General features: G+C 32.5%; 1 protein-coding gene across 1 annotated transcript in view; it reads left to right on the top strand.

Moving 5' to 3' along the window:
- LOC142341364 (dynein intermediate chain 3, ciliary-like) overlaps positions 1–10337 on the top strand; it is a 50022-nt gene extending 39685 nt beyond the window's left edge. Inside the window, exons 5-6 of the mRNA XM_075392291.1 lie at positions 9693–9917; positions 10306–10337. Coding sequence (XP_075248406.1) covers positions 9693–9917; positions 10306–10337 — 257 coding nt within the window. The remainder of the gene's footprint in view (positions 1–9692; positions 9918–10305) is intronic.
- The last annotated feature ends 2497 nt before the right edge of the window (positions 10338–12834 follow it).

Here is a 12834-nt window from a genome sequence, read left to right as displayed (position 1 = left end):
TATTAGTATTAGTATTAGTATTAGTATTAGTATTAGTATTAGTATTAGTATTAGTATTAGTATTAGTATTAGTATTAGTATTAGTATTAGTATTAGTATTAGTATTAGTATTAGTATTAGTATTAGTATTAGTATTAGTATTAGTATTAGTATTAGTATTAGTATTAGTATTAGTATTAGTATTAGTATTAGTATTAGTATTAGTATTAGTATTAGTATTAGTATTAGTATTAGTATTAGTATTAGTATTAGTATTAGTATTAGTATTAGTATTAGTATTAGTATTAGTATTAGTATTAGTATTAGTATTAGTATTAGTAGTAGTATTAGTATTAGTATTAGTATTAGTATTAGTATTAGTATTAGTATTAGTATTAGTATTAGTATTAGTATTAGTATTAGTATTAGTATTAGTATTAGTATTAGTATTAGTATTAGTATTAGTATTAGTATTAGTATTAGTATTAGTATTAGTATTAGTATTAGTATTAGTATTAGTATTAGTATTAGTATTATCATTAATATTAGGATTAGTGTTAGTATTACTATCTGCGAAGCAGGTTCCCTGATTATTTATATATCTATCTCCCATTATTCCACATATACGACCTCTCTTTGCTCCAACAAAATCATCTAGCATTTGTTTATTTTGTAATGTATCTAATATTACACCGCTTGACATTAACCAACAATCAAAACTGTAACCTGGGAGACTTACATAGTGTAGGGGATTGAGCTTGAATTCTTTCATGCTTAGTTTAGCCTATTCATTCATGCAATAGTCTAATACTTCCACATCATTCTGTAAATACTCTATAGTTAGATATTTTCCAGTTTTATGACTGTTTTCATTATTAAAATTATCTACTTCCTCTTGTGTTGGTAATTTATTATGTAGTGAGGATTTGAAGTCTTCTATTTTTAGATAACCTATAAGATTATTATAGGAGTCTAAACCAAAGTATTCATATGGATATAATGTTTTAGTTTTACACCCATATATCTTTGCCATTTGATCTAGGGGCATAGCTAAGAGTTTATAACTATCTAAGAATTTAAGACAACCAATGCTAAACATCTTAGATTTACCAGCAGCTAGTGGTATGTTATCTACTTTTCTTTTATCATTATTCTGTTTAAAGAATTCACTGTATAGTAGGTTGAAGTCATAGCCAGAGCCATTATGGAATATTACTGGAATGAAGTTTTGTTGTTTGTATGTTAGATTACATATTTTACATGCTGGTCTTCTATATTTACCAGTTTCATGACAATGATCTCTTACTTTATTAATACATGTTTTGCTGCAGATATGACAAGTGTTATTAGTTTCATGATATAATTTATCTTCTTCTGTGAATATCATTTTTTCTTTATGTTTGAAATTATTCTCTGTTTCTATTCCTAATAGATCTCTAGCACTTCTTTTGATGCAGCCTAGACCGAAGTAGTGCTTGAAGTTACTTTACCAGGTGTAACCCACAGCTATTGGAATATGTTCAGCTATTACATATTTACAATCATTAGTTGAGACTTCAACAACGCAACATTCTATATCGGCAGTTATAATACTCTTTATATTCTGACGTTTGTGTTCATTTATAAAAGTAATATGTTTTTTCTTAGGACAAACAATCTCTGGTTTGAATGAGTTGATGCATTCGTGTTTATCATATTTAATTTGTGAGTTAAACCAATAGGTACACCTATCGCAATAATAATATTTTATGTTATTTTTATTTGGTCGTTCTAACAGGGTTTCTATATTTTTTATTAGGGCACAGTGTTCTATTTGACCATTACTCCAAACTAGTAGTCTTACATCTTTTCTATCTTTATTAAAATCATCCACTTGTTTAAACAATTCTATTTTACCATTACCACAAGGTGTGTGTACCCAAACATAAATATTATACAATTTCTGTATTCTTATTATATAAGCAATGTCATCTTCATGTTGTTGTCTTGGTTCAATTAGTTTATCTACATATTTACTTTCTCGAGTTGCATGGTGTGGGGCGGGATGTAGCCAAGCAGTTATAGTTAGTTGTAAGCAATTGTATTTATAACTACGGATATTTAATATCGATTTAGAGTTTTTGAGATCAGGAGGTAACTCTATATAACTACCAATAGACGCTTTAGTTGGTTCGATGTTTAACTGAATACTTCTTATTCCAAGAAACTCAAAATCATAACCATAACCTTCATATATTTCCTTTTCAAAATCTAGCCACCGATTGAAGTCACCATATTCATATATTGCATTATTATTAATATAATCAGTATTGAAAAATATTTTATTAGTTTTAACTTCTTCTTTGGTTATCTTCTTATAATCACATTCAGCCGTGATCTTATATTTAAAACTCTTAACTTTACGAAACTGGTAACAGTTTTTAATTTCTTCTAAAGAGTAATTAGTTGCTTCATCTATATCTTCAATGTAATTCCCACCTTTATCAGTAATATAAAATTCTCTCATGTTCTGACTTGAGTTTATATCGAAGTCTTCTTTGTTTTCTAGATACATGCGATTGTGACTATATGAATGAGTAGTTAGAGCTACTTTACTTCTAATTTCTTCATGACATTCTTTACATTCATACTTAATTCTGGTGTAGATATCCTCTTCAGTTTTAATTTTAGGTTTGGTGTCTGGTTTAGTTTTAATAATATAATCATCTTCATCCAAATTATACACCCTCTCCGAGATTTCCTCTTCTTCATGCTCAAACATTTTCTCCAATAGTTCCTTATGTTTGAGATCGTATGATTGATGCCTGTATAAAGCCTTCTTTGATTCAAAGGATAACGTACAGACATCACAGAAGTTTATGACATTAGTATTTGTTGACTGAGACATGATGTATTTTTTTAGGGAAATAATCGAAAAATAATTTTTTGAAAAATGAAAATGAAATGCGATAAGTGTATAAATAAACCTTAGAACGAATGTTGTAATAAGTGTAAAGAATTAGAATATTCTTGTTATGTATGTAAAAATATGAATAAGGTTAAAGATTATATAGAACATTCGGGATATCATTTTTCTGATCCTGATCAATATCTAACGTGTAGTATGTGTAAAGTTTATAAACATATATCAATATATAGATTTGGAAATAGGAAATGTAGACTATGTATTTATCTTCATAGATATAGATATGGTCATACTAGAAATCAATTCAGAGAGCATGTTTATAAGTATAATATTCAAGAAGACATAGAAAAACACTAATCACTGTGTTTCCACCGATCTCAGTGTTTTTGACTGTATACCCATCACAGTGTGTCCCATATACAGTCTCACAGCAGGGATTATCCTTTTTAAGAACTGTGAATTTGGTTTTTTTTATCTCACTTAGTTTCATAGTAATTCATTAGAGTCGGGGGACGTTCACTGGAGTCAGTGAGGAAGGAACCCCAAACCTTCCGTTTGCTAAAGCAACTTAACTAGACTCGATGATTTAACCACTACACCAAGTGAGACAGAAAGTTTTAGTTTTACATTGGTTAAATATTGATTAGGGGATATATGAAAATTTTTATTATTTTAATATTTCTTTCAATTTTTGTTCAAGTTTTTTTCGCAAATTGGTTTTACGTACTTTTTACACGGTCTCATCTGCGAAGCAGTTTCACTGATTAGTTTTATACTAGTATCTGGGGATGGCCACCGAGTCGGTGGGGATAGAACCCAAACTATCCGTCTGATAACAGTTAATTACCAGCTTAACTCTGTACTAGTGGTTTGCACTAAGTGAGACAAGAAATGATAGATTTAAAATATAAAAGAAGTGAATATAGAGCTAATATATAGTAGTGGATAAAACAAGGGATTCAAAAAACAGTAAATTTTGGCCCGATTCGACATGCGCGATTAGCGTTAGGAGAAAGGGACAAATTTTACTGGTGGTTGAATCCCTTGTTTTATCCACTACTTTAACGGCCGAGGACAGTCTTTTCGTAAGTCGAGCTCCAAGCAAGGATGCCGATGAGGGCCAAATTATGATTTTTTACAAAAACAATGAGCCTGATCTTTGACCTAATTATAGTATAATTGTCTTGACCCATCATTCCCCTCGAAGCCATAATTGGTGCATCTTTGAAAATAAGATGGGCTTTGTCAAGGCATTGAAATGGGATGTTATCATGGATTCTAAGCTACAGAAAATGAAGCTGATTTGAATAGTGATCTCCGCTGTTATTTAACTCAAAAACGACGGTACATTAGAATTTAAATGTAATCGGTCGGGCCCATTAATCGTATTGATCATCCATCAATCTATCAGCAGATATGGATTCACGTCCTCTCACTTCATTAACCATGAAATCTACGGAGCCCAGATTTCAAATCTACGGAGCCCAGAAAAGAACAAAGAGTCCACTACGAGTTCCCAAACGTAATTTTGCTTTACGCCGCTCATACAAAAAAATTTTTGCTGATGCAAAGGTTTGTATTTTCCCGAAATTTTGTATAGACATGAACTACAAAGGAAGCAAAATTATATTAATTTTTTAAGTTCGAGTTCGATTTCAACTTCAATTAATTGAACTATCCCTCAACACCCGTTGAGGACTGCGACTAAGATATCAAAAATTATCAATAACCAACAATTTCTAAAATGAAATTTACTCAACGGGTGAAATCTTTCATGGCCAGGTGCCCAGACGACAAGAAAAAATTTCTAGGCGAAGGCACCGTCTATGGCCTACAAGCATAGAATCTGATTCCTGATTTTTGCAGCCTTGCTGCATTTTAGATCTCAGAATACAAGGAGGCTTTGTAAAATGAGTTTGCCTATAATGTTCTGACCACGCTCATACACGTTTTGCACTTAATTTTCAAACAAACGCAGCGATAGGAAACTTTCAAAATTCGCATACTGTTTGACGATAATAAGTGTTTGATCAAAAAATACTTATAAAGTTCCAGCTAGTAAACGAAAAAATATTGCCATGCCCCATTAGAGTATCGATGGGAACTGGCAATAAAAGGTCACGTAACCACTCAAACAACCAAAAAAGAGAAACAAAAATCATAAATTAGAACAAAAATCAAAAAAGGTCTTTAAAAACAACGCAAAACACCTTCAGATAAAATGCGATGTCAGGGGTCTAAACAGGTGCAACTACACTCAAATTGATTAGGACTGGATTTGGTCCAGCATCTCTTACTTATAAGCTTAGTGCCCTAACCATGACACCAACTGGTCTTAAGCTCTCGACCTTCAGCATCTATAAAAACCTTCTCTATCATGTTCTTTCTTGCTCCCCAGTCCTTGTTTTCTCTAGCCAAGTATACGTTAAACAAGTAGAGCTTCTTGTCAAGTTTAAATTATGCACAGTTTACATTAAGTTGTTGCTTCTCAACCTGCTAACATAAACTGCAGCAATTCACTAGTCGTTCACTAGAAAGCATAGGTGACCAGTCTTTACTCAGACTAGGCAACAAATCGACAAACAATGGGATCGAAGTTTAACAATCTATTGCATATTTTGAAAACAAATGATTTGAGAAGTCATAAAAATCATTAGCTTTTAAATAAAGAAACTAAATAGATTCAAATAAAACTCCTTAGGAAGCCAATGGGAGCTGTCATATGCGACACTAAGTTACAATGCTACATAAAAAAGAAAACAAACACAGAAAAACTAAGCAGTGTACGAAAATTCAATGTTTTGAAGATATTAAAATCAATAGCTATTAGCTTAAGATTGGCATTAAATCAATTATTATTTATGTTTTTTCTTGTTTTTAAATAACAGAGCGATTGATAATGTTCAATTGGGCCTCGTTCGACTATCATTGGGAGCTGGTTTTGAAAGAAAAATCTGAAATCGCAACAAAATAATTATCAAACATTGACAACTAACAAAATTTTTTTGAAAATGCTCAGCGTCCAATGATTCTAACTCGTGCAAAAAGAATAACAAGGAATCAAAAAGCAGAAATTTAGTGGAAAAGTGCAAGAAAGTGACGGAGTCATTGAAAGCAAACATTTACTGAGTTTTGTTTTTGAAATGGGTCTCTCCTCAATGGGACTTATCATAATTGTGATAATGCGAAGAAATCTCAAATATAATCAAATATCCAAATATCGTAAACTTTAAATGAAAACCTATTTTAATAAGGACGCTAAAGCTCTTAGCTGTCAAACAAAACTTGGCTTTCAAAAGAGTCATGTTACCCTAATTTGAGGCTAATGAGTTCGGCTAATTGATCAGATAGTGTTTTACTACTAAAAATATTTTTTTTAAAAAAAATACAGTTAAAAATCAGGTATAAAAAGTTGTGAAGAAAGTGTCGCCATTAAACCAGAAGCTAATCAGTTAAAAACTTAGATATATGTTTAATTGATCTTCATTCCAATGCTCCGTGATAGTTTCGCATTGTAATAATTTAGCGAGTCCTAAAGAACCGCAAATTTGAAAAATATCAAATTTTGCGGTTGTTTTTATTTAACGGTAGTATCAATGTGATAAAACCAAGAACGAAAAATAAAAGCAGTTAACAGAATAATATTGTGCTCACAAGAGCAAAAATGGGACCTGACATCAGTTACAGGGAGATACTAAAACTGGGTATGATTCAGAGTTACGGTTTTTTTTGAAGATTTTTTTATTGTCATATAGCCATCATATATCAATTCAAGGCATTAGATAAGTGAACGAATTCTTCTTTAGGAAATCAATTGGAATTTTGATTAAAGAGACTATGTCTTAAGACAACAAAAAATCGACAAACTGAGGCAAAGCTTGAAAATGTATCAAAATTTCACAAAAACACAAAGTTGAAGCCATAAAAGCCATGAGCTGGTCACTGTCAACAAAACATTTGTTTATTTTGCTTCAATTGATCGTAAAAGTATATCACTTATGGAACTTTGACTAGAAAAGTGACAAATTCGTAATTGACTTGAATAGAAAAAAAGAAAACGTGAATAAGTTTTTTTTTGAAAAAATGAACACTTTCCTATAAAATTGGAACCCTTTCGATTGTAAAAATCTACAACTTTGACCAGCGAGGAAACGAAAAATGGTAAACTCTGAAAAATAAGAGATTTTTTAAATCGCGCTGTATGGTTGTACTGTAAAATTTATTCTTATTTCACGAAACAAAACTTTTATGTGGCAGAACATCGTTCACTGGTCATATATCTCCCCAATTGGAGACGCAAATGTTTCCGACAAAATGACCATTGTTTAATGTTTCTCTGACATGTGGGTATGCTATAATAAGAGACTGTAGAGGAAAATTTTAACTTGGCCCCTAAACAGACAAAACAACGATCTCATCAAAAATTGAAGTCATTTTGACGAATCTCAGTGAGATGTTGAGAGCATCTTTATAACGAATTCAATTGAAAAGAAAAATATTAAAATTTTAAAACGAAAAAATGGCAATTTTCAAATATCAGAAAAAATTTTGTCCACTATCAAGTACTTTGTTTAATTTAGGGGCAAATGAATATTCTTTAGAGCGTGATGGCTTAAAGGATAGTTTTCCTCGATACGATAACAATTTTAGAGACTGAATTTAGAAAACTTTGTGGTTTTGGTAAAATTTCCGGCGTTTTTTTAAAAGTTTGAAGACGTTTTGTAAGTATTTTGTCCTTTTACTTGTGTAGCGAGTTCTCTTCAATGCCAAGGATAGTTTAGCAGCGTTGAGCACTGAGACGTCAGTTTGGACGATATTATTCTTATTAGAAAAAAAAGAAATTAGTATTTTATATTTAAACAACTTCTTGTCAATTTTGCATTTTTTGAGCCCACCAAGCTTCTTATATTATTAGAATAAATTTTAATTCAAGAAAACTTTTTGAGAACATTTTGTTTACAAAAATACCTTAACTTCTTGATAAAAACACAAATTCTTTAGATTTCTGTAGTTATTTGGCTATTTTTTGACATTTTGTTTTGGTATTTGCTTGCTCCCTATATGTCAAGCAAAATCTGTAATAACGGAAAATTTAGTTGTTCTTGTTTTTGTACGCATTAATGGTTTTCTTTAGTTGCACAACAAAATTATCAATGATTAAATTGATATTTTTGATGTTTGTTCTCTCAACATAAAAAAATTGTTTTTAAAAGATGTCTGTTTGGTTCCTAATTGTCAATTGATACGCTGATCAGCTTTGAAATTTTCAGGTTTTAGGTTCACTGTATTTGATTGTAAAATGGTCGCAATTTGTATGCTTGAGTCCTAACTTACGTCATCGCATCTTTCTTTGCATGACAATAAGATTTATTTTAAACTTTTTTGGGATTTATTCTGTTTCGGGCCCCCAGCTTAGTGAGCATAAATCTTTTATGACCCCAGGCGCACGTTACTCAAATTGCTCCCACAATTGGTTATGAAAAAGAGTTTGAGTCGACCTTGAGGGTCGGTCTCGTCTATGGGTCGCAAATATATTGGTTAGAATTGTCCAACAAATCATTTGGTTGACCCAAAATTGGCCGGATTGACCATAGGTCAAGCGATATATATCATGGTCGACCGTGGGTCCACTGACAAGTGTCGTGCGCGATCATGGGTCAACCGAAATTTTTCACTTCGAGTGTCCACGTTGAGGCTACTTGCGTGTATTCTCCTTGGAAGGCATTAGTATTAGTATCCTTAGGTGTTGACCTTGTGTCATTTTGCGTTAAAGATTATTTTTGTTATGTTTTTTGGTGTCGAGGACGCTTTAAAAGTATCTTTGGGCAATCAAAGTTAAAGTTTATTGCACCCCGGAATCCTGAGAAATGCTCTTCTGATTTGGTAATAGAGATAGCCATGCTGCCTGTGAAAAGGCTTTGGGTCGACATCGTTTGGGTGAGAGAAGACTCTGGGTCGACAGCAATTAGGATATCAAAAGACCATTGGCTGCCCGGATCGGAACAAAAGTATGTAAAAATCAGCGTTACAATCATATTTAATTATTCGCGTTTGCATATAATATAGTCGTTTACGAAAATTATTTTCAACAAAATTGTACATTTTTTCGAAATTTTTGTGTTATGCACGACTTGAATATTTTCACCTGCACTTTCATAATTTGGTTTGGTTAGCAGAAACTTATACGGGCAAAAACTTATACTAGCTGGTGAAAGTTGGTCAACGAAGCTGGACTTATTGTCTGCAATATTGTTAAAATTTTAGAACTTTCGACAATCTCTCAACTATTTTTCTTATGTTGGATTGCTTTTTGTAATTTTGCGAGGCTTAACTTTTCAAAGGCGGCTTCTTTTCTTGGCAGAACTTGACTTTTGCCTATTTATCATCAATTGAAAAAAATTGAAATGCCCAAAAAAAATTGTGATCGACCCCGTCACATCGTATGGAAAGACTGTGGTCGACCTATGTTAGGTGTGAAAAAACCGTTGGTCGACCTATGGGTCCACTTTACTAGTGTGCTTGACCATGTAATTAAGGTAGATAAATTAACCCCACCTCGACTGATTGGTCTTTTAATCTGGTCGGCACCCTCAACTAGTGTCGGTGCTTTTAAAAATTTACAGCAATAGCTTGGGCGCAGAAAAAAAATATTGCTAAAAATCATTTTGACTTTTTGCAGCCAATTACCACATTCAACGCCATTCTTACTTTTTCTAGCGATTTTTAGCGTTGACACTTTGACACAGGGAAAAGTCAAACTCTGGACTATGGTTTGACGATATACAAAATGCTTGTGGTTTTGTTGCAGGTCCCGACTGCATTTGCACAACTGACGTGTCTGTGAGTCATAAAGACTTCGTGACACGTGCATCCTGGATCAACAGCAAAACACACTCTGAACTCTTTTCTGCTGGCGAAGATGGCTGTGTGAAGTGGTGGGACATTCGCAACATGGCACAGCCCACTGACTTCGCATACTGTGATCCCACTCGAAGAAACGAGCCTCAAAATGCTCTAGTCGTCTCTTGTCTCGGTACAATTTTTAAATGGCCACCCAGATTGAGGTGTTTGTCTTTGAAAAAATTGATGTTTATTTTCAACTAAAGGCTCGCTAGAGATCAGGCTTAAGGCAGAATTCGACTTAGGAGTTCTTACGTGTAATAAAACCAACTTCACATCCTGTGGTGTTTTTTAGTTGTCTGCTCATGAACGCACACACACCTCGACCTGGGAATATTCTAAGTTTTACACCTCTGCATACGAAGAGTCACATAGAGCGCCATTAAATTTTATCGCAAACATTGATAAGCAAACAAACCTCTGGGTCCTTACCTATCCCACCGGGCAGAGATTTTCTAAACAGAGAGATTACTAAATTTTAATGCTCAATTTCTGTCCAAGAACACAAATTGTGTTTGTAGATGTTAAATTCATCGTTGCTGGATCTGAATGAGAAAAAAATTAGAAATGTATTTAATTAATCAAATACCTGATTCCCTTAGCTCATATTTTAATCTTGATAATAATTGCTTTCATTTGCTGTTAATTTTTGTTATTAGTCCATCTATTGCCATCACATGCTGGGGAGCTCTTGATCATAAAATTAGTTAAAAATTCAAAAATTACAACGCGAAGGTATACTCAAATCGTCACGGGCAAATGTGCCCGATCTATGTATCTCGTGTTCGTTTTTCCTATGTTAATACAATAAAAATGCAACAATATTGCGGAAAATAGCTACTTAAGCAAAAAAGGGAATTGCGCAACCCGTGTTCGCAAAAATGTCCAAATTTTAGCCGCGAATTAAAAATACGAGCTGTGTATCCTATTTTTCGCGCGTTTTATATCACGAATCCGTTCCCTTTATGTATCGCTTTTTCGCACACCACGTAACTCGATTTCGCACTATAATCAGCAATTAAGCCTAATTTAACGCAAGTTTTTGAGCATAAAAGTGATTATTAAAGCTTTTTTCTTTATAATTACTACTACAAGTACTCATTACTATATTATTACCACTCATCAAAGGGTTGAATTGAGAATTATGAAATCATTGTCTTAATTATACTTGAATTTTCGATCATTTATTCAAGAATAAGTGCAATTTCCGGATGATCGTTTTTTTAATTCTGCAATTTCTCTTGTCATGGGAAAGAAAATTTATTTTGGTTGTTAATGTTGCTTCACTCAAATACACTCTTAATCTTGCTTCACTCAACTAAATTTACTGTTGAGTGAACTGAAAGCAGAAAAAAAAAGAAATATGAGTCTTTTTCTGAAAATCCCTCAATATTTTTTCAAGTCCATCATAATTTTTGAGCAACCGAAAAAAATACAAAAAAGTGATTAAACAAAGCTCGAAAAAACATTTTAATTAATTTGCAAACTAGATTTTTGGTTCAGTGAATTAAAAACAGAAAAAAAAATTTGACTTGTATCTGAAAAATCCCTCTTTCTTTTTTGACGACGTTTATCGTTTTTTTAGTTTGTTTTAGCAAGTACCCTAGATCAAAAATTTGACAACACTCCATTTATTTGCTATTAACGAATTATAGCCTACAAACATGAAAAGTTTGAAAAAGAACTAAATTTTGAAGCTTGTAAAATTAGAAGACGTTATCGAAGGAGGAATTTTCGAATAAGAAACACAACTATTATTTTCCAAGACCTGCTATAGTAATAACTGTCGCTTTTCTTAGATTTAGATACGTCTACTGGTGGTCTTTACTAGGTTCTGACCGCCAGAAAACCAAAAATAAATTAAATAAGTGAGATATTTTCAAAAAAAAAAGAGGCTGAATTTCTTGATGCAGAGTATACCAATGTCTTCTGACTTCCAAACCTAGAAAAAACACTCCGAGTTTTACTAAGGAAATGGTTAATAAAATGAACCTACAGAATCACTAAAACAACAGAAAACGGCCTGATGCTAATACATTTTGCTACGGGCAGCCGAAAGTAGATGTGATAGATTTTTCCCGAAAAAAAAAGAAAAAAGTAAAAACTTTCAAAATTTTTTCAAAATCAACATTTCTTTCTGTTTAGAAACATCAAAACACTTCATATACTTCGTAGTAACGAATTAAAGTCTATAATTATGAAAAATTTGAAAAAGAATTAATTTTTGAAGCTTGTAAATTTAGAAGACGACAACTAAAGACAAATCTTGTTTCCCAGGACCCACTATAGTAGAAACTGTTGTTCTTTTTAGATTCAAATAATTTAATGGTGATATTTACTAGGTTCTGACAGCCAGAGAACCAAAAAAATCAAATAAGTGAGATATTTTCAAAAAAAGGGCTGATTTTCTTGAAGCAGAGCATAGCAATTTCTTCTGGATTCCTATACTAGAAAAAAGACTGTCCGACTATTATTAAGGAAGTGGTCAATAAAATGGACCTACAAAACCACAAAAGCAATAGAAAACAGCCAGAAATCTGACATATTTTGCTACGAGCAGCCAAACGTACTTGGGAAAGAATTTTTCTCGACAAAAACATGAAAAAAAAAGAAAAAATTCACAATCTTTTCAAAACCAATTTTTCAAGCTGTTTAAGCAGATCAACACAATCCATACACTTGGTAGCAACCAAGCAGAGCCAAAAATCAGAAGACTTGTAAAATCAGAACACCTTTATGAGGGAAGAATTTTCGACCACGAAAGACAACCCTTGTTTTCCAGGACCGGCTATCAAAAAAATATTGTTCTTTTTGGATTTAGATACAATTATTTGTATTAAAAACTAGGCTCTGACTGCCAGAAAAACAAAAATAAATCAAATAAGTGAGATATTGTCAAAAAAGAGGCTGAAGTTCCTGAGGCAGTGTATACCAATGTCTTCAGACTTCCAAATTTAGAAAAAAACAATCCGAGTTTTACTAATGAAATAGTCATCAAAATGGACCTGCAGAACCATTAAAAAACAGAAAACGGTCAGAAGCTAATACAT

The sequence above is a fragment of the Convolutriloba macropyga genome, chromosome 6 (assembly GCF_964194025.1).
Source record: "Convolutriloba macropyga chromosome 6, txConMacr16.3, whole genome shotgun sequence".
NCBI lineage: Eukaryota > Metazoa > Xenacoelomorpha > Acoela > Convolutidae > Convolutriloba > Convolutriloba macropyga.
Note: the sequence above shows the minus strand (reverse complement) of the source record. Positions and strands in the feature narration are given on the sequence as shown.